Genomic DNA, 22,923 nt, shown 5'->3' on the forward strand with positions numbered 1-22,923 from the left:
CATAGAAAACAATGTATATTATATATTAGAGATCGGGAGACAGAAAGTCAAACAAATTGAGCAATAAATTAAGAAATTAAACCAATGGAGTACTGAATATATAAATATATATATATATATATATTGATTGAAGTTGGTAGTCATGTTAGTTGTTGTAATATCATATTCAAGAATTTCAGTGGGTTCTTTGGATTACATGACAGATTGCCTTTATTCTCTCCTAAATTCCCAATACCATGTTTAGGAACTTAATTAGAAACTGATTATTCTTATGATCATGCTAATAATTATAATATTGGTAAACAGATCATGATCAGATCGTGCATATGATCTTATCTCATCACTATTCTTTTTTCAGAAACTAATTATTCTTTTCATGAATATGTTAGATTCCAAACACTTTAAAAAAAAAACAAAACAAAAAACAAAATTCTAGTGGATATGAAGAACATCATTGTTGTTCCCTGGTTTGACTTCCATGGCCGAAAATGTATGTTTTCCTGTCACAAAGAGGTTATTGACTGTTTTGTACCCTACTTGAAAGGCTTAGAAAACAAGGAACCCACCAAAGTTTTTCATGAATAGTACTGTACTTAACGACAACCATATTTATAAGATTCTAATTCCTGGGTTAGCTGGCTTGCACATTCAAGTCTTGTGAAATAAATTAGTTCAAGGTTCTATCGAGTACTTAAGTTGTGTTTGATTTTGATTGTTGAATCAAATTCAACTCATCTCAAATCAATTAATAATGACTCACTATTTTTTTAATTTTTTATAAAAAAAGTTAAACTCATTTCAACTTATTTCAAATATTTCAACCTAAAAATTTAAACTAATATCAATCTAAAAAATTTAAACACATCTAAACGAGATTCACAAAATATTACTATTTATAACTCAACTTAATTCAATTCATCTCAACATTCAATCGTAGCCAGCTGACATGGAGATCTAGTACTCATGCTGCGTTGCCTAATTTTTTTCCTATTAATGCTTCTTTTGTTCTGAATTATGAATGCTTTCTCACCTGTTGTTTGCTTTCCGTCATGTCTCGTTGAATTTTTTGGACAATATACTATAAAAGATATACTTACTAAAATTACATCGAACTATTCCCCATTCAATTATTAATTTTGTTCTATGCTAGTCTATGGTAACTTGTGTGCATGACAGCATTGGCTATATATTTTTACCTTTTTCTTATATATTTTGGTTGCTGCTATTGAATTCACAAGTTTATATAGTACTTCTCCAAACTAAATTAGTTGTACTGTATGAAGAGAAAAAAAATGTATGCAGTATTACTCTTCTTGGTGGGTTCAGAGCAGCAAGATTCTTACAGATAGTTGGATATAAAAACATTTGGCTGTGCAAGAAAATGGAAAAAAAGTAAACCTTTCTCCTATTAGAAAAGTTGCACGATATTGACATTCATGGTAGCATAAAGTAGTAGAGTGAGGATTGTCTAGGACTATTCATCCATATTTCGAACCGGGTACCTGGAATTATCTATTTAAGCAATATTATTCTTCATTTTAGATTTTAATCGTTCTTATACTGACGGATATATATATATATATATCACAATGTAAGTAGCTTCATTGGTCAATCACTTTGATAGAAAATCACTTAAAATGTGACGAATCAGATATTGTCACTATGGATAACAAAATCCGTGATGAAAAATAACATTTATCTTCCATCTAGCACTTGAAGGCTATCAAAAGCAATATGCATGGCCTATATTCTAATTCCAAAGATGGACAGGACATGAAAATCCCTTGTCATGATCTTGATCTTCACTGTTTTTTGCACTACTTTATTTCTTGTCAACCTTTTGGTCGCTAGCTACCTAAATCACTAGAGTTGCAAGTAATTTACAACACTAGTTAGCACCAAAAGGATCCTATCTCAGCTGACTCCTAGTTTGCCATGTGATAATGCACCTTTACCTTTCATTACAAACTTAGAAATTAGTTGCATCGTCAATTCGAATCAATTCACATGGAGTACTACATGATTAAAAGATTGAGAAAAAGGAGGGGGAGAGAGAGGAATTCATAAAAAGCCAATATAAATTTGTTTATATATTTTGGGCGAGGGAATGAGATGACGGTAGAGCAATCTTACTCGTCGCTCTAAATCTTGTCATTGCCGGTCACAGTTGTTAATACAATACAATATGCCAAATGGCAAGTGTGACTGAGAATGAAAAAATTTAAAATATTAACACGCATTGTTTCAATTACTCTCATATAATATTATATTCACCAAGACAAAAGGGAAATATATAAAATATATGCGTTGAAGGAGCAGGAAGAGTTTATAACCAGGAATGGGTCGTTATCTTCCAACAAAGAAAAACACTGATTCATAGAATGAAGGATATGTATGAGAAAAAGAGGATTTGTTTGTTTCTGCAAAAATGGATGGAAAGATCATGGAGAGGGATAAAGACAATATAGCAGCTAGCCAGGCAGCATGTGCAGCCAACCCAACCCACGCACTTCAAACAGACAGCTGAGCTGATCACTTTGTTTTTACATAGCCAAGCAGACCCCACATGGCCTTATATTTCTGAATTTTACCTTCGATTGTCTTCCTTTTATTTGACCTATTTCGAATGCCCACCGACACAAACAACCAAAATATATAAAAACATGTTCCAAAAATGTTAGAATACTACAAGGTTGCCTATGTTAAATTAGATTGCAGCAAAATATTAGACAATCGAGGTTGCATTCGGCTAGGATACTACAAGTTTAGTTCTGCCAACGCAAGCCCATTCTAGACACTTGCCACTCTTTAAATGTTGGCGGCCAGCCCACGAAACACTAAACAGGATGGATACCTTCAAAATGCAACTTACAAGGAAAAGGCCCATAAATAAAATAAAAATAAAAATAAAAATAAAATAAAAAAGCGCTTGCAAAGAAAGAATTATACCACATAAATTCCTATAAAATATTATTTACCAACCATTAGATCAACCCTCATTTTTTAAAACAAGTCCAAGACTTAATATATAACATCATAACAGCAAAATAAATATAAGATATAGATGTAGAATATAATAAAAATCCCAACTTGAAAACTTCTAGAACCACAAAAAATGGTGCAGAATAGAGAAAACAGATCCTTTGTCAACTAACACAGTTATCAACAGACAATAACATGGCAGACCATATTTCTATTTTAAAACTTAAGGGCGTGTTTAGAAATAAATCTCATCTAAAAATTCTCATCTCATTTTATCTTACCTCATTCTCTAATATAATTCAAATACAAAATTTTCAAATTAATCATTATAATTTTTCCAAACTTTCAAACAAAAAATAAAAAACAATTCAATTTTTTTAATTCTACAAACAAAAATAATATTGTTCAACCATATTATAACAATATTTTATTTAACATTTTCTCTCTTTTCCCAAAACCCCATAAATACTCAATATCTCATTACTATTTACAAACTATTTTACTACTATTCTCAAAATTCCCATTTCATTTCACCCCCAAACGAACCAAGGTGGGCAATAAGAATTGAAACTATACCGATTAAGACATTCCAAAAAACCCAGTTACAGAGAAATTTTCAACCCATTATGGTGCCTGCAACTGAAAGCTCAGAAGCAGGCAGCAGCACCTAAAAACAAGTGCCCTCTCGAGCAAAGCAAAATGACTTCAAATGGGAAAATGATTCAAAACTTGACAGAAACTGCAAATAAATTATTCCAAATGGAACAGAACAAGATCTGTGGAGATTAAATGGTTGCAAAGAAAGACAGTACGGTCTGCAGTTAAAAGTTAACATATATGCTTCTTACAGCATAGCATGCAGCATAAACTCGAGCCAAATGCGCAGATCCTGACTTAACTTGCGCTGCTCATACATATAATAAGCAATAATAAGCAAAAGAAACTTGTATCAAAACCATACAAAAACTCCAATGTTCAGATAATAGTTCATCTAAGATAAATTCCATCAATCCCAATTTCTAAGGAGCACCAACTAGCAATAGATACAAGCCCATATGCAGCACAACTCCAAAAGCTTAGAAATCAGCATCTCCACCACCAAAACCTCTGTCCCCACGATAACCACCACCTCCAAAAGGTCGAGGGCCAGCAGGTCTGTCATTGGCATAACTCACTCGAATGTTTCGTCCATTAAGTTCCTGAAAGTTTAGGATGTCAATCATAATTTTAATGGCGCTAGTTAACTACCTCATAAAGACCCATTTCGAACCTGGCCATCCATAGCAGACAGTGCTTCGCTTGCAGATTCCGTACTTGAGTAGTTAACAAACCCAAATCCCCTAGACCGCCCAGTATCTCTATCAACGATAACCTTGGCTGTGAAGAAAGCAAACGACTGAGAATACAATGGTGTAAATAAAAATCGAACTAGAAGACAATCTAAACTTATCATGAGAGGGGGGGGGGGGGGGGGGGTTTAGAGAAAAAGAGAGCAGGAGAAGTAAAGAGCTTTATCTACGATTGTGTACCCAAAATAAAGATTCCAGAAAACAAAAATCAAGGAAGCATGAAACTGAAATTGGAATAACCAGCATTTTGATTTCTTTAATGGGAAGCATCCACCAATTACTCATTTCATGCAGCCAAGAAGAAACCAATACTCTTAACTAATAAGAAATTGAACGTGCAAGATAAATATTTTTCCCATCAAATATTGCTGTCATTTTTTGCATTAAACATTCACACTTGATCACCATCCAAATGGCTCACCAAAAGCGAAGTTTAGAAGATCAGGCCACCTTCCCAGTTTTTTAGATCATTTGAATGGTTTGGATCCATAAACAATCTCAATAATTTACCAATATGAGTGAAAATAATGATGCCCTGTAATTGTATACGGTACAGTGTTCCATTTTAGTTGATCCCCTATGAATAAACCCAAGTTGCCAAAAATATAGATTAACTGTACACTACTACCACAAGTGGAACATAGAAGATCCTACAGGCCAAAGAATTTAAGCAGCGACATACAGCTTGACGCATTAGTCTCGAGGCTAACCTAAATAGTACAGTAAACCTAACAGAAAAGCCTTTTCATCTATTAGAAATGAGAATAATAAAACATTACATTCACATCTCCAAACTCTAATTAGAGTCACCGTCCTAGATGAGACCTCAAACAGCTGTCCATGTACACATATAGCAAAAGCAGTCATATTTGACAAAAGCAATTAACCAACATACTGCCAACTACAAGTGTGAACATCATCCAAAAGAAAAATAACACCTCAATAACTGAGTCATTAATGCTTCTTGGCAATCAGAATTCCACACTACTATCCACTTCTAACCAATATATCATCCAGAAAACGATGCATCTCTTCAAAATACACCATTTTTTTCTAAAATCATGCAGCACACAAGCAAATGTATTCTTTCTACCATAAACGAGCAATTTTACAGAGGTAGAAGATTTACAAACCATTAAATAATTTGCACATGCTGCAATATCATTCATTGCATTAAGAAAGATTACAGCTTATTTGACATGCCCATATTCACTATCAACACAAGGTCAAAACTAACCATCAACCACGTCACCAAAGCCAGCAAATGCATCCTTTAGAGACTGCTCATCGGTTGAGTATGAAAGACCTTTAAAACCACCATTATAAGAATAAGCTTCAAGGAGTTTCGTAGCACAACTGTACTAAAACCGACAATTAAGACTAAGAACATGTAGCTATACCTCCAACAAAAAGCTTGCTTGATGACATGCAGCGAATGGAATTAAGCATAGAATTTATTGGTGCTGGTCCATTCTGAGAAATGCTCCGCCTCAAAAGTCCCCCAACTTTGTTACAAAATGCCATACTAATTGATAGCGGTAGGGTACTACATATGCAACAGCAACAACAAAATACCATGTCACTTTAATATTTCATGAGTTGGATAATTTCTATTTATTTTCTTTTTGGTGAGTATGGAATGACTTGGATATCAAACAAAGCAAAGCAAACCCAAAACATATAACAAATCACGCCAAGATTCTAAAGAGAGCTATTGGGCCAAGATTATAATAACAAAGTACCAACTGACAGCTCACCACAGAGCTGGCAATTTCAGAGCAACAAAATAAATTTTTGATGCATTTAATCTCAACCCATATTAATCGACAAGGGAAAAAATCCTTGTATTTCATTGAAAAAGACTTCTGCAGAGAGATGAAGAGTTCATTGAGATGCCTTGTAAAGAAATAGGGGCCAGGGTGAAATCAGCCAAGTTAGGCTAATCGGAACAGAATGAGTGGGCAAGATGACTAAACAGGAGCTATCAGCCTGTCCGAATTTGATTTTACCATGAAGAGACCCTGAATTTAGCAAAGAATCACTGTATGTTGCTTACAAACAAGCTTTGGAAGTCCAGAAAAAGATCGGACTTAACAAGTATGTTCCCTGAAGTCCCACACTGCACTAGAACTCCGAGGGACACAAGCCCACCTGGATTCTTGTATAGCCTTAACAAGAGTCCAGACATACCTTAAGAATGTCACTCCATCATAAGTGCATATCAAGCTGTGACTGAACCAAAAGAAAGCAACAACAAAGGCAAAGTAGTTCTTCGGATATGTCAAGTATTAGCTATTTCCCTGGTGGTGACCTCGGACATGACCATGAAAGTTAGCTAACACCTCCAAAAGGCAAACAGAACCTTATTCGCTTTCATTTCTTCAAGGAATTCTCAGTAACCTAGCTAGCAAAGGAGCAAAAAAAAAAAAAAATCCCACAAAAAAGCACAGAAGATCATGCATCAATCACTCCCAATGAGAGAGTAACCACCATCAACACCCAATAACCACAAGCATGAGAAAGGAACGAAAAAAGAAAACCTCAAATCTAAAGATACAACAGACGTAAAATAGAAAAAACACATACATGAAAGCGACTGAATATGGAGAGAGAGAGAGAGAGAGAGAGAGAGAGAGGGGTTTAGGGTTTAGTAAAAGGGCCATACCTTAGAGACGAGGCGTAGGGGCAGCGGCCAATGCTAGGGTTTAAGGAAAAAAGGCAGAATACATCAGGGCTTTATAGGGGATATGTGTTGGGGTCTGGTTTCCTGTGGGTGTCATTGGTAATTCGGCTTGCAACCGATGAATTTTGCAGCTGTACCCCTCGAAATTGAAATATTTCGATGTTATACATATCAACGGGACTTTGTCCCTGGATATGGGCCAATTTAAATTTTAATGTATTTGTCTCTTCGTTGCATGAACGTTGTAATATTAATTATAAGAAATAATATTTACAATTTAAGTGTCATCTTTTTTTTTTTAAAAGGGTATTTATAGAACCTATATAAAAAATTATTTTTCAATTATAAATTTCGTTTTAAAAAAAATTGAGTGCGCGAATCTTTCACACTCTAAATTTCTAGTATTATTCATAAATTATTCTTATAAATTGGTACAGTAGAATTTCATTATAAAAAATATTTAAAATTAAATTCTTACAAATCAAGTTTTGGTGTAAAAACTTTTCATTGCTTAATTAGCCGCTTATGTTTTAATTTGAAAGGTATGTATTTATTAAGATTTTTACGCATGATATGCTAGTATGGTAGGATTTAATTTATAAAAATAATTTAAAATTAAACTCTTATAAATCAAATCTCATTATGTTATAGTGTGGAGAACCTTCCATACTCGCTTACAAATATAAGCTTTCATTCCTTAAATAGCTGCTTCTGTTTCAATTATGAAAAAGTGAGTATTTGTTAATGTTTTTATTTGCAAGATAGTATGGTATGATTTAATTTATAAGAAAATATTAAAATCAAATTCTTATAAATCAAATCGGGTTTTTTTTTCAATGGATGGGTAAGGTTAAATATTTATTTGCGAAAGACTTTTGTCAATTAAGAATTCTACCGTAGAATGTATTTTATATTACATGCACTTTTATAACTAACTATAAAGGTGAGTGAATGGATCCCTACTCTCTCGTTGTGTAAGTCCTATAGGTTTTATTTATGCCATTAGAAGATCTTTGACCATGTCACGTGGTTGAAGTTTGGTATATTGTCTATGATCACGAATGATGCGGTCTAAAGAGACATTAATAGAAAAGCAAGTTGACGACAATTGAATGATGTGATGGCAAAGGGGAAATTATTTGGTAACACATTAATATTGTATTTGTACTCATTTTTGGCAAGTTATATTGCTTTTTTAAAAGTTGCGACATTTGCGGGTACATAATGTTCTATAGAGATTGAGCAATACTCTAAATTATGTGGACTCAAGAAGGATTAAGGATGCTCAATTTGGTGTGACCAAATAAGTTGGGACATACTGAAACACTTCTAGAAATGTTGCTATGTTGGTCTTCATTAAGAGAGACTTGAGATAGTGCTCTTATTTTTTCTTTTATGAGTGTGCTTGTTGGTTGTTCAACTTGCCTCGTTTGGTTATGCAATACATATGAGATAAGATATTTTGTTGAAAATTGAATAAAATATGAGTTATACTACATATAGTCAATTTTGCACACTCTTTATGCACTCCATTGATGTAGTTGGCCAAATCAATTATTTTATATTAAAAAAAGTGGTGTAGCCAATCACATTTGTAGAGTGTGTAAATAGTATGTAAAAGTGACTGTACATAGAGTTTTAAATAAAATATTATTATAATATAAATATTAGTTTTGTTTTGAAATTTAAAAATGTTAAATTGTTTATTATATTTTATGTGGAAATTTGAAAAAATTATAATGATTATAGAAGATGGGATGATATGAGATAATTTAGTTTTTGTTAACCAAACCAGCCTTTTTGTCAATATAAACAAAATAGAGAACATGTTGATATATGTATGCTTGGGTTCTTGCCCACTATTTACGAGTAAGATATGTAATAAAGAAGCATCCACAATGGACACCCATTCCCCTTCTCATGTTCAGGAGTTGCGGAGGCTATTAAACCACTTCATGAGTTTTGATGGTTGGCCAGAAGCGAGTTACGAATTTGAGGGCTATATATAGCCCTTCTCCCAAATCCCAATTGGTACAACTTATGGGTCTTAGCATAAGAAATCTCTCTAAAAATGTCTCTCTAGTCTTAGCATTTAAGTTGTAGATATGAAAGTATTGTCCTAGTTTTGCCATGTGGTACACTCCACCATTAACGAGGATAATTTTGGTTGAATAACACGTGACAAAATTCGTTGAGCAATCACATCCAATCTAAGATTTGCCACCTGAGATAAACACTTTCACTACATACTTTGATTTAGAATTTCTAAAAGTGGATATGCGTAGGAGGACAACTTGTCTCACCTTTAGAGTACTAACAACTCAATTTATACATCATGCAGCCTGTCCCTTACTGCCCTAAGTGACATGAGCTTAGTGTTGTTTTCCACTGATCTTTTGCCCCCCATAGCCGCCGATTTGCAAGATGGGATAGTAACTCTACTACCTTATACCATGTTAGCATTATAAGTATGCTATGCCATAACAATCAATATGCCATTAATCTCTGAGATGTGATCTTCTTGTGCTTTATCCTTGGTAGGTCGATTTGAAATTTGGATTATTTAATATTTTTTTGTGGGTCAGGCTCCTTAGCACATGAACCTTGAAGGGCTCGAATGTATACGTTTTTGCTGCAAGACCCGTTTTGGCTTTTGATAAACAATCCATACCCATATCAAGTTGAAACATAGAAGGCAATCGTAATCAACGAGTTTCTAAGATATTGGAATTGCAAAGTTCAATTAAAACAACAAAAATAGTTGTAACGGGAAAAAAATAAAGTAGATTGAACAATGCAATGAGTAAAGAGCTCAATAGTCACAAAGAAGAGAACTTAGGAATATAATCAAAACAACCAAATACGTGTAGAGAAAGGTGTAAAATAAAACTAGAAAAATCATGCACTCAAGCTGCCACTAGGCCCACTATTTTTAAATAGACAAAGTAAGGAAACGAGAAAATCTAAACCCATGAACAAAAGAAAGGGTAAAAGGAGTTCATAAAATGCATGTAAGAATAACAATGGAAGCAAAATAGGACGAGTGAAAACAGAGGAAAAATGCCCACTGCCTTAATTTCATAAAATTTTATTGTATTGTTTACATTGTACTATTGCTACTTTATACTAAAAATGGACAGATAGAATGCTAACCAACTAGAGAATATTCGTACTAGCTACAGTCTGTACACTTGCAGACTAAAAATTTTAAATTTACATAAATGTACATTACAACTCATCTAGAAGAATGAAAACTTAGTAAATTATGTACAGACTTATTACAAGAAACAAGTTTATTCGATGAAAGGTGTGACTACATATCAGGATCACTAATCTTGCCATGATCAGCTGCATCCATGTGATCTGAATTCTTGGGAGAGCTGATGACATGTTGCTCTAATACCCCCCTTCCCCACAAGATGGAGAATAGAGGTTGACTATTCCCATCTTGGAGAGATGTGAGAAAAGAATACAAGAAGGTAAGGACTTAGTAAAAATGTCAGCAAGCTGTGAGTTGGTGTGAACATGAGCAGTCTTGATGCTATATGTAGAGCAGCTTGGTTGTCACAAAAAAGTTCAGCTGTTTGTGGATGAGGAATGAAGAGATCAGTGAATAGCTGCTGCAGCCAAGTGAGTTCAGTAGAAATGGATGCCATTGCACGATATTCTGCATCAACTGAAGACCTTGAGACAACTGTTTGTTTCTTGGATCTCCAAGAAATGAGAGAATGGCCCAAGAAGATACAAAAACCAGTGACTGATTTGCGTGTGTCCGGGCAAGAAGTCCAATCTAAATCACAGTAGCCTCTAAGCTGAAGTGGGGAACTTGAAGAAAGAAGGATGCCTTGACCATGTGCATTTTTAAGGTATCTCAGTACCTTGTGGGCTGCAGCAAGGTGGGAGGTGGAAGGGTGATCCATAAATTGACTTAGGATTTGGATGGGGTAACTAATATCAGGTTTGGTTAATGTGAGGTAAAGCAATCTACCAATGAGTTGTCTGTAGGAGGTAGGATCAACTAGGGGTGTCCCTGATGACTTGCTCAATTTGTGGTTTTGGTCCATTGGGAGCTTTAAAGGTTTACAAGCTAGATTGCCTGAGTCAGCAAGAATATCTAGAGTGTATTTCCTTTGACAGGGGTGAATTTCATTAGGTGATCAAGCAACCTCAATGCCATGGAAGTATCTCAAGGTTCCAAGGTCTTTTATTCTGAAATGTGTGTTCAAAAAATTCTTGAGAACTGAAATAGATTCAAGGGAATTGCTTGCAACTACAATGTCATCAACATAGACAAGTAGTCCAGTAAAAGTAGTAGGGGTTATGCAAGTAAATAGGCTGTAATCAGTCTTGGATTGAGTGAAACCAAAGGCAACCAAGGAAGTGGAAAATTTATCATACCACTGGTGTGAGCCCTGTTTGAGGCCATGAGACTTTTGTTGAGCTTGCAAACCTGGTCAGGTTGTCCTTTGGTGTAGCCAGGGGGCTTTTTCATGTAGATTTCTTCATTGAGCTCTCCATTAAGAAATACATTGTTAACATCAAATTGGTGGAGATGTCATCCTTTAATTGCAGCTAAGGCAATAATGGTTCTAACGGTGACAATCTTCACTACTGGGGAAAAAGTTTCATGCTAATCCACCCCTTCTTGTTGGGTGAAACCCTTAACTACTAGTCTTGCTTTCTTCCTCTCAATAGTACCATTGGAGTGGTACTTGGTTTATTGACAAATTTGCATGCAATGTGATTTTGTCAGGGGGTAAATCCAAAGTTTTGAAATCCGTTCCGGAGACCATTCCGGTTGAGGCACTGGAACGGAATATTTCGGTATCGGTACGTTTCGGTGTACCATTTCGGGATTAATTATATATTATATATAAATATTTATATGTATATATAAACTAACAATTAATAAAATAAATACATATATATATATATATATATGTAAGTGTGTGATATGTATATGTGTATATATATAGAAGAATTAAAGATTTATAAAATGAATATATATTGAAAAAAATCACAAACTTGAGTTAAGACACAAAAATAAAGGAAAAAAATTAAAGAATAGACAGACTATTAAAAGTAACAATACTTCTAATGCACGGAAAGGGGTATTTGAATTCTAAAAGTACAATTTTATTCATTATTTTTCAACTTATTTACAAGAGAGTTTTTTTTTTTTTTTTGGACCCGAATTGGTCGGAACGACCGGAATTTGACCCGAAACGGAATAGATACCTATCCCGTTCCGGTCACTGTTCCGGCACGAAAAATTCCGGCCATTCCGGCCGGAACAGAATGATTTTTAAAACATTGGGTAAATCTGTAAGGGTCCATGTATTGCTGAGCTCTAAAGCTTTAATTTCAGTATCCATTGCCTTACACCAATCGAGGTCTTTGACAACTTGTGTGTAAGTGTGTGGATCATTAGTGGAAGAGATGGTAGCAAAAAATAAAGAAAACCCAGGAGACAAGTTATGATAATAAATGGAGGAAGCTAAAGGAAAAGAGATACCTGAAGGAGCTAATGCCATGTTCACTGATTGAAGGGATGAGATTAAAGTTGCTTGTTGGCAATGGAAGTCCTGCAGGTATTGAGGAGCTTTTCTGGTTCAAGTGGATCTTCTAAGAGGAAGAAGAGAGGAAGGTTCTGTTGTTGATGGAATGGAAGGATTGGAGGAAGGTGGTATGGAAAAGTCTGTGGGTGTGGATGATGAGGAATCTGTTTCTAATGTAAGTGGCAAAGAGGTGTTGTATGGTGGGGGAGACTGTGAAATAGAAGGAAAAGGAGTTTGAGTTAGGGTGGCAAAAGATGGTAATTGATAAGATGGAGTTTGAGGAAGGGTGGGAGAAGATGGTATTTGAGAAGATGGAGTGGAGTGACGTTGATGAAAGGGAAATACATGCTCATGAAAAGTAACATCTCGAGAGATTAAAACTGAATTTGTATTTAAATCAAGCAGCTTATACCCTTTTACCCCAAAGGGGTAACCAAGAAAGACACAATGCCTACCTCTAGGATCAAATTTTTGTCTATTTTGAGAAATGGAAGAGGCAAAACAGAGGCAGCCTAAGATTCTCATGTGAGAATATGTAGGAGGTTTGTTGAAAATGATCTCAAAGGGTGTTTTATTAGAGAGTAAATGAGTGAGAATTCGATTAATTATGTAAGCTACTGTGAGAATACAATCATTCCAGTACAAGTGGGGAAGATTAGATTGAATTTTAAGGGCTCGAGCTATGTTCAAAAGGTGTTGGTTCTTCCTTTCTGCAATCCCATTTTGTTGAGGGGTTTCCACACAAGTTTTACAGTGAATTATTCCTTTCTTGTTGAAAAAATCTATCATGTGAAACTCAAGGCCATTGTCATTTCGAAATGTTTGAACTTTGGTATGGAATTGGGTTTTAACAAGATTACAAAAGGCTTCAATGCATGGTCTGGTATTTGATTTAGCCTTGAGTAAATATATTCAAGTACTCCTAGAGTAATCATCTACAATGGTCAAAAAATATCTTGTTCCATCATAAGCTGTGACTGAGTTAGGTCTCCATATATCACAATGGATTAGTTCAAATATTGCTTTGCTTTTATGGGAACTAACAGAAAATTGAAGTTTATAATGCTTGGCAAGTGAACACACAAAACAAGAATTGGTATTGGGAATGTCAGAAACATGATTTTTAATAAGAGAGTCTGTGATTACATGTAATCTAGAAAGTGGGGTATGACCCAATTGACAATGCTAAAGATTTGAAACAAGATCAACATTTTTTTAAGTAGTTAAAACAGAGATATTTTTATGTAAACAAGTTGAAAAATGATTTAGAATGGCTGTTGATGACACTGGTTCTACGAGCAAGTGGTAGAGACCATTCTTTATCTCACCCATACTAATCGTGGTCCATGACAAAAGGTCTTGGATAAAACAAAATGGTGAAAGAAAAATAAAACAGCAAGATAGTGAGTTGGTTAGCTGTTTTACAGAAATCAAATTGAAATGAAATGAAAGAACACATAACACATTATTTAGTGTTAATGTGTTGTGAATGTGGACAATACCAATGTGAGTGACAGGTGCAGTGTGGCCATTAGGAAATTTAACTATAAAAGATATTAGAGAGGTAATGGATGAGAAGGAAGTGGTGCTGCAAATCATGTAATCTGTAGCACCAGTGTCAATGATCCAAGGTGTGTGTGTGGGGGTATGCGTGGGAGTGAAAGAAGTGAAGCAAGAAATAATACCATTCATGGTGGAAGGGTGTGTGCAGTCTGCCTTGACAGTGTTGACTGAATGATTGGCAATGGACACTTCCTTTGACTATAGTAAAGATAGCAGTTGTTGATATTGCTCTTTGGTGAAGGTCAACTTGTCATCTAAGGAATCTTCTAGCTCAAGTGAAGTTATGTTGGCAGAGGGAAAGGCATGTTGCTTGGTCTTACCATGAAGTTTGTGCCCAGGCGGATAGCCATGTAATTTGTAGCACTTTCTGCTATATGGTCTATCATATGGCAGTGAGTACAGGTGGGGGCTAAGGCATTACCTACCTCAAAACAAGTATCAAGGACATGGCCATGGATTTTGCAGTGAGTGCAAAAACATTTGTCACGTTTGGGTTGTTGAAGTGTTTTAGAAAAGAATTTAGGGAAAGTGTATGGTTGTTTGACAGTAAGGGCCATTGTGTCTGCTGAAGGAACATCAGATAGCATGAGATGTTGCATCTCTTGTTGCTGGATCATTAAAAAAAAAAAAAAAAAAAAAAAATTGTTTAAAAGAGGCAAAGGATCCTAGAGCATAATTTGGTCACAGGTTGCTTGGAATGAGTCATTTAACCCCATAAGAAACTGTATCACACAATCCCTTTGGTATCTGTCAAGCAAGATAGTCAACTTGCCACAAATGCCTTTTTGAGCTGAAAAATTCGATGGCCATTCTATTGAGTAAATCTATCTTTGAGTTCACCCTAGATTTGTGCAGCATCATCCACCAAAGTAATGCTTGATTTGAGGAATGAATGGATAGAGTTGTGAAGCCAAGACACAACCAGATCATTGCATCTTTCCCACGCATCATATAGAGGATCAGTGACAGTTTTTGGTTTTGTCAAAGTTTCCTTGACGAATCCTAACTTATTTTTGGCATGAAGAGCTCTACACATAGCTCTTGACTAGGTTGTGTAGTTTTCAATGGTAAGAAGGTCAGGGACCAAGGGAAGTGAGGGGTTATCACCATGGTCAAGTCTATATGGGTTGGTGAGGTTATTGAAACCAAGAAAATGAGAAGGAGTTGATTCAGTAGTCATTTGAAAAAAAAAAACATTTCTTACTTTGAGACTCTTGATATCATGTAAGAATAACAATAGAAGCAAAAGGGAATGAGTGAAAACAGAGGAAAAATGCTCACTGCCTTAATTTCATAAAAGTTCATTATATTGTTTACACTGTACTGTTGCTACTTTATACTAAAAATGGACAGATAGAATGCTAGCCAACTAGAGAATATTCGTACTAGCTACAGTCTATAGACTTGCAGACTAACTAATTCTAAATTTACATAAATATACATTATAGCTCATCTAGAAGAAGGACAACTTAATAAATTATGTACAGACTTATTACAAGAGACAAGTTTATTCGATAAAGGGTGTGACTGCATATCAGGATCACTGATCTTGTCATGATCAGCTGCATCCATGTGATCTGAATTCTTGGGAGAGATGATGTCATGTTGCTCTAATAATGCATGCAGATTCGTTTTCTTACACTTTTACAGTCAGTTAACCCCAAAACCCTTTTATCTCCATCTTTTTAGCAGTCCCAGCCCCACCCGTTTTGGTGTGTACACAAGCCTCGTGCACGGCACGTGGATCTCACATGACTTACGTGTTTACCCTAAAAGAATCCCAAAACCCCTACCATTTGGGGCTTATCTAAATTACTAATAAAAGATGTTACGTGCTTAAGGCACGTATGCTTAGTTGGTTATTTAAAATACATGGATCGTAATGTAGAATATCACTGGCATAAAATCAAAGAATTATGCAAAGACTTGACACAATTAAAAGATGATCAATGATCAGATCGATGAGCTAAAATATTGTAGCCTTTAAATTGGAAAGGCAGATTGTGCGCTACAGATCAAGTAGTACGTACTTGTCTTAAACTATTATTATTATTGATGGACAATGATAGTTTGTAAAAAGTGATTTAATTATGAGCAATGCTACATACAGTCGTGGAATTACAAACGACACGCAATCGCTTTGAAAAATAGTGGGGTCCACGATTAAAAAGTTAGTTTTTTTTTCATGTGGGTCCCATATTAATTCATTTTTTTCAAAGCGACTGCACGCCGCTTGCACAACCACAACTGTAAATATCATTTCTCTTTAATTATTACCTTCCTGTTAGTATAAATCCATACCAAATGGGGAAAAGAGACAACTACTCTATATAATATTATATTTTATCTGTGAGCTATTTGACCATTTTTTCAAAATAAAAGGAAAATAACATTTTATTTTTTTATTCTTAGTGTTGCAAAGAAAATTAATTAAAAAAATAATGTAAAATAGTTAAATAATAATTATACTAAATTTTCTGAAATTAATTAACCAGCAGGAATTTACTAAACTAATTAAATTAAGAAGACATTAAATTAGTTCACACGCGATGAACAAAAATTAATTAAATACAATATGTTTTTTTTTTATAAACAGGGTGGGGGATGAAAAATAAATTATATTTTATAGATGAATTATGACAATTGGTAATTTGATATTAATTATATGAAAAATAAACTAAATTTTTCATGTAAGTTTTTTATTTACTTAATTTTTTTTTTAAAAAAAAACTTTACAGCACTTATACACTTTATAACTATAAATATTATTTTATCTTTTAGATTTTGTCGCTATTGATTATATTTGTTAACGTGACACATTATATTGAATCTTTTATTTTTATATTTTTGAAATGATTATATTGAATCTTTTTCAGCCTTCAACTCGGCATTGTAGTGACGGTAAGGCCAAAAACATGACTTTACTAAGTTAGAAATGAAATTTCTAATATCTTAGTAAAGTAATCAACAAGACGAGATTAATGTGTCTCAAAATATCGTTTACTTTTTGGAAAATTACTTTTTGAATTTGTATATTTGAGCTGACGGAACCATTAATTAATTACACATAATTTTTTAAATAAATAATAACTTAAACACACTATATCAATAAAATAATTAAAAAAATAAATTTAAAATAAAGAAGATGGAGAAATAATAACGATGGATGCAACATCCTAAATTCCCAATCGGGTGGACCTCAACATCCAAATTCTAGATTTGCTTCAACATTATTCCATTGACGTGTAAAATATTTTCTTAGTGGGGGCCACATGGCTAACCACTTGACTCTCTGCTTCCGATAGCTTTGGTTTAAAAGTAAAAACAATTCAGGGATAAAAATGTAAATACATAACAAAAATATAAAAATTACTATTCATGCATGATAGACACTTATTATAATAGATAGATGATATATACATCCAAAATGAGACGTTGAGAACGAAAAATAAAAAATTGAAAATAGGAAAAAAAGGAGGAGGAGGAAAGTAGCCGAGGAAGAAGAGAAGAGAGGTGAAGTGGAGAGGAGAGAGAGAGAGAGAGAGAGAGAGAGAGAGAGGATAGTAGTGATGATTTAAGATTATGGCATTTTCTTTTATACTTGGGACATAAGTATAAAACAGTGTCGTTTTATATTTAGATATTTGTTTTTTTATATAATATATGTGTATATATATTATTTGGTCGGGTGGGGTATAATGCGGGCGGGCCTAGGCCTAGCCTGCATTGCTCCTTCAAATTTTGTAGGCAAGGCCAAGGCAATGGACGGCGGGGTGGTGGAGGGCCCAGCCTTATAATAAGCATAAGAGTTAGTAAGTCGGCCTTATACTAGTTTCATTGTGTAGGAACATATAAAAAAATGTTGATATATGTTGTTGTATAATGTGTATGCTACCATACGCATATCATGTCATCATTTACACACACATACATATATAAATATACACTAGTAGTGGGGGAACGTCCCTTGGACGTTCGCCTAGTGTAGAAAATATATATTTAATTATACATTAATTCAAGAAAAATATATATTAATGGCAAAATATAAGAAAAAAATAATGGATTATAAGAAACAAAACAAAAAATAGAAACAATGGATTATTAGAAGAACAAAAAAACTTTAGAAGAAGATGAAAGAAAAAAATATGTCGAATAAAAAAACCCAACATGCATTATATATCCATCCAATCTAAAGAAATTTGATACAAGTTTATAAATGTAGTTTGATAGAAGTTTCGAAAATGAAGTAAACTTAAATTATACAATATTACTGGTTGATGAGCATGCTTCATAATTTTTTGTAAAATCAATTGACAAGATATTAAATTTATTATGACGTTGTTTTAGTTTGTCTATATTTGCGCCAAGCTAGATTATCCAAAATTTTTGTGAGGTTTCTTTGGCCATCTTTTATAAAAGTGATAGATGTTCTTGGGAAAAGAAAAAAGAGTAAAATGTATAAAATATAAGGTCCAAAAGATTTTATATTGGAATATCTAGTTATTATAAAAATTCATATTTTGATTTATAATTCTATCATTTGAATTGAAAGAGTTAAAAAATGTAATATCATATTATTTCGCTAGTATGATTCATAAAATCAATTGCTAAATAATTCAGTGCTTCTTCTGCAATTGCACCAAATATCACAGCAGGTAGTTGTCATGTACTGTGTCAAGAATTCTTTATAAAAAACAAAGCTCGATCAATTTAATTAATCATTTTTAAGATCTTTTATTCTGTATTTTAAATTTTTTCAAGTATTCTAAAATTTAAGAAAATAAAATATTTGGAAACAATTTTAAAAGAAGTCATGAGATTTGTGCATGCTATTCTTTTCTTTATAGAATAATACTAGATCCCCAGCTGGGAGCGGTTTTTTTTTTTCTTTAGTGATTAAGAAATTTTTTTAATATTATTATGAATTTTTTATTTTTTTAAATATTTAAAAATATTAAAAAATGATGTGAAAGAAAAAATCACAAGCCTAGCGGGAGGCCCAATGGTGGCTCTAGCAGCCTCCTTTTTTATAAGTCTCTAGGCACTCCATTCCAATACTGATCATTAGCTTTTATTTAGTTTATTAATAATAAAATTTAAAAGTCAACAACGTGTTATGTTTGAGATTTTGGCTTGGCTTTACTAACCCGTAAAGTAAATCACCCAATCATAAAATTGATTGTTTTCTTTCTCTATTTATAATATTTTATAATTACTAAATTGTGAAGTTTATTTTAATGTACTTTTCTTGATATTGAGTATTGTCTATTATTTAAATTGCTTTCTATTTTAAATTATTTTAACGTATATGAGAAACTGCCCTCGTGTTATATAAGAAACAAAAAAACCAACAAAACGTTCGTTATACTTGTTTTATGATTTGTTAGTGTTTAAAAAAAACATATTTCATTAAAATGGGCGTCGTTTATAAATTCTCATTTCATGGGAAAAAGAGAAAATATAAACCATATTAATTAATTAAAAAATAACTTTCTATATAATATTTAAATAATTAATATTTAATTTGCTTGTTGTCTACGCTCGTTTGGTTCCTTGAATATACTAACCTCAATTGAGTTTGATTTAAATTTAGACATTTTTTAACATTCAAACAGTGGGTGACTCATTCGTAAATAACTCAGTTGATTTTAACATTATAGCATGATGTAACACGTCCCTAACATCGAACAGAGATTCCTGACTTCTCTCTCTTTTTCAAATATTTTTTCTTCCGTTATAACCTCTCTCTCTCTCTCTCTCTCTCTCTCTCTCTCTCTCTCTCTCTCTCTCTCTCTCAAGCCTTATGTGACCAAGCCAGCCTTCCTGTTCCATGACCATGCCATATTGAATGGTAACAGATGCAGCTTTAAGGCACCCACTGAAATTTGCATCGCAATCGGCACCCAATTAAAATTTGTTTACAATCGGGGCCAATTTCTAACTTCAATCATGACCCACAGTCAACTGTTTCAATGGGAGATTCGACGTGCTAATGGAAACACTACCCCGCACCGCGACGCTACTGCCTTCGGCAGTAGCCCCTCCACGAGCCCACCATCGTTGATCGAGAAAATCCCTCCACCCCTCTCAACCTTTCCTCCCCGTGGACCTCTCTCCCTCATATCTCTCTAGATCCTCACACCCACACCGTGTGCCACCCAAAGCCATGGCCACCACCACCATGAGCCCCACCTCGAGCACACCAAAGCCATCGTTAGCCCCTCCCAAGCCCTCCATGCCAGCCACCACTGTTAGCCTCCCAATCTCTCTCTCTCTCTCTCTCTCTCTCTCTCTCTCTCTCTCTCTCTCTCTCTCTCTCTCTCTCTCTCTCTCTCTCAACCAACCAGTCGTCGCCACACGTCAATGGTACCACAAGCACGCCGTTGTCGGTGACTTTCCCACCCCATGTCCTTCTCTCTCTTTCTTCCCAAAGCCTTCTCTCTCTCTAGCTCTCGGATCTCACCAAATCCATATATCCACCACGTGACGTCGCCAATAGCCATCGTGAGTGGTCCCCAGCCCTCCACCCAAGCTTCCCCTCTCCCTTGCCCTCAATCTACTCCCTCCCCTCGCGAATCCTCCACCGAATCTACATTTCTCTTAAACAAATAATAAGGAAATGACGAAAATGGCAACTTGGCAAAAATGTAGACAAAGTAGGGGTAAAATGAAAAAAAAAAGTGTTAGACAAAAATACTATTTCACCCGAATTCGCACTTATATATATGGTAGATATATATTTATATGTAATCTTATAATTCAATATAAGATCTATATATTAGTAGTACAGACCTCGTTAAATTTTAAATCTTTTTGTAATTTTGTAATTTTAATTATACAATCTCATTCAAAAATAAATAAAAAATATTTTAAAAGAGCTTGGACAAATACCAAAAAATAACTCAACTAGACTTGAGCTAGTGTTTTGATCAACTCGAATTCGGCTCATGAGCTAACAATCGAACTCGAGTTATTTGAGTGGAGCTCAACTCAGTAACCCAATATATCAACTCCGCTAAGCTCAATTAGAGCCGTAGCCTCATCACTCCCGGCCATTACCAAACCTTCTGTCTCCATTGCCGTCTCCTCCAAGCCAATTGCACGTACTTATAATACTCGACTCCTACCTATAATAGGATCTTCCCATATTAATAGACGTTCAACCAATGGGTTAGCTCAACATTCGTCATTATGGCGACCAACTATATAGTATCATTTCTGGATTAAATTTTACTCTGTACCTATGGTTTTATAGTGTTGGTTGGTAGTACCCTCAATCTCTTTTTTTACATATTTATTTTTCTTTAATAATGAAATTATTTTATCATAGCCATAAAACATTAAAAAAAAAAAATACCCATATAAAGAGAGAACATTTGTGATTACAAGAGAACTATAACGACATGGATTCAATTCTGAGAAAACAACAGTATACCAATCGAGAAAGTATTAAAAAGGATGAACTGGGAAAAAAAATAGTTGATTTAAATAAAAGAAAAGTTCAAGAGGGGATTTTCTTTTTCTTTTTTTTTTTATGAGGTGGGAATTAAGATAAATGAGAGATAAAGGGTAGGTTAAAGGGAAAATAAAAGATAAACGGGTCAAAAATGAAAAAGAGATATGGCACGAATTTGGGGTTGTCAAGTTGGAACAAATAAAGAAGAAAGAGGTGGGCTTATTAATCCGGAAGTAAGGGCCCGTAAGGGCTGTAGTGGTTTATAATTTAGCTAAATTGGAAAATAAAAAAGAGGTAGTGGCCATTGATGTTTTTGTTACGGACAATATTACGTATAGTTATAAAATATATAAATATTATGTAATTATTTAAAAAAAATAGAATTTATAATTAAAAAAATTAATTTTTTTATATAATTTACGTATTAATTTATTTTTTTAAAAATAATGTGCGACGCTTGCATAATCACGACTATAAATATCATTTCTCTTTTATTAATAATAGATATTTAACTATATAAGTTAATTCAAATCCGATCTATTAAATTAAACGTGTCAAATTATTAACTCTTAACTCAATTAATTTAGATAATGGATCATATTGTGTTATCTATTTTAACCAATTTAATAATTAATTTGAAATAGATCAACATGATATTATTCATTTAAACTTGTTTCATGTAAATGGGTTGAACTAACATGCATAATCTATTTAACCTAATTAATATATTAGGTTAAATCTATACTAATAGCCACAATATATATATAAAAAAAAAAAAAAAAACAGAGACAACCTACTAATAAAAATATCAATATTTTTTAAATCGTAACATATAATAAAACTAATATTACAAACCTTACAATAACAAATATTAACATAGATCTAAAATTACAATCTTAATAATAAAAATATAAACATACTGAGAAATGATAATATTATAACTTAACGATAATAAAATTATAATTTTGAAATAAAATCTAAACAAATCAGAATAGATTGATTTTGGGTTAAATAGGTTGACCCATTATCGATCCATTTATAAAATGTGTCTTAACGGGTCAACCAGTTAACATTAAATCCAAATCCGCTAATTTCGTGTCGTATATATGTTGAGTTTACGGGCGTGTCACATATTGTCACCCCTAATAAAAAGGTTTAGAAATAATAACATATTAAACTATACAAGGAAAATGCCTACAAACCGAACATTATGGGCATGTAGTTTTAATGCAGGGTCAGTTTGGAAACACAACTGTTTTTAGATATTCTCATATTACTTCACTACTATTTACAAACTAGTCACTACTATTTTTACTACTATTCATATATCAT

The 22,923-nt window shown here is 33.7% G+C and overlaps 1 protein-coding gene across 1 annotated transcript; it reads right to left on the reverse strand.

The window, feature by feature from the left end:
* Positions 1–3,977: 3,977 nt before the first annotated feature.
* On the reverse strand, positions 3,978–7,155 carry LOC122315791 (glycine-rich RNA-binding protein 2, mitochondrial-like). Its single transcript, XM_043131956.1, has 5 exons — positions 6,997–7,155; positions 5,732–5,877; positions 5,569–5,637; positions 4,253–4,359; positions 3,978–4,181 (listed from the first exon to the last, which is right to left on the reverse strand). The coding sequence occupies exons 2-5, from the start codon at positions 5,853–5,855 to the stop codon at positions 4,059–4,061; spliced, it is 423 nt and encodes a 140-aa protein (XP_042987890.1). The 5' UTR covers positions 5,856–5,877; positions 6,997–7,155; the 3' UTR covers positions 3,978–4,058.
* Between the last annotated feature and the right edge of the window lie 15,768 nt (positions 7,156–22,923).

The sequence above is a fragment of the Carya illinoinensis genome, chromosome 1, assembly GCF_018687715.1.
Source record: "Carya illinoinensis cultivar Pawnee chromosome 1, C.illinoinensisPawnee_v1, whole genome shotgun sequence".
Classification (NCBI taxonomy): Eukaryota; Viridiplantae; Streptophyta; class Magnoliopsida; order Fagales; family Juglandaceae; genus Carya; species Carya illinoinensis.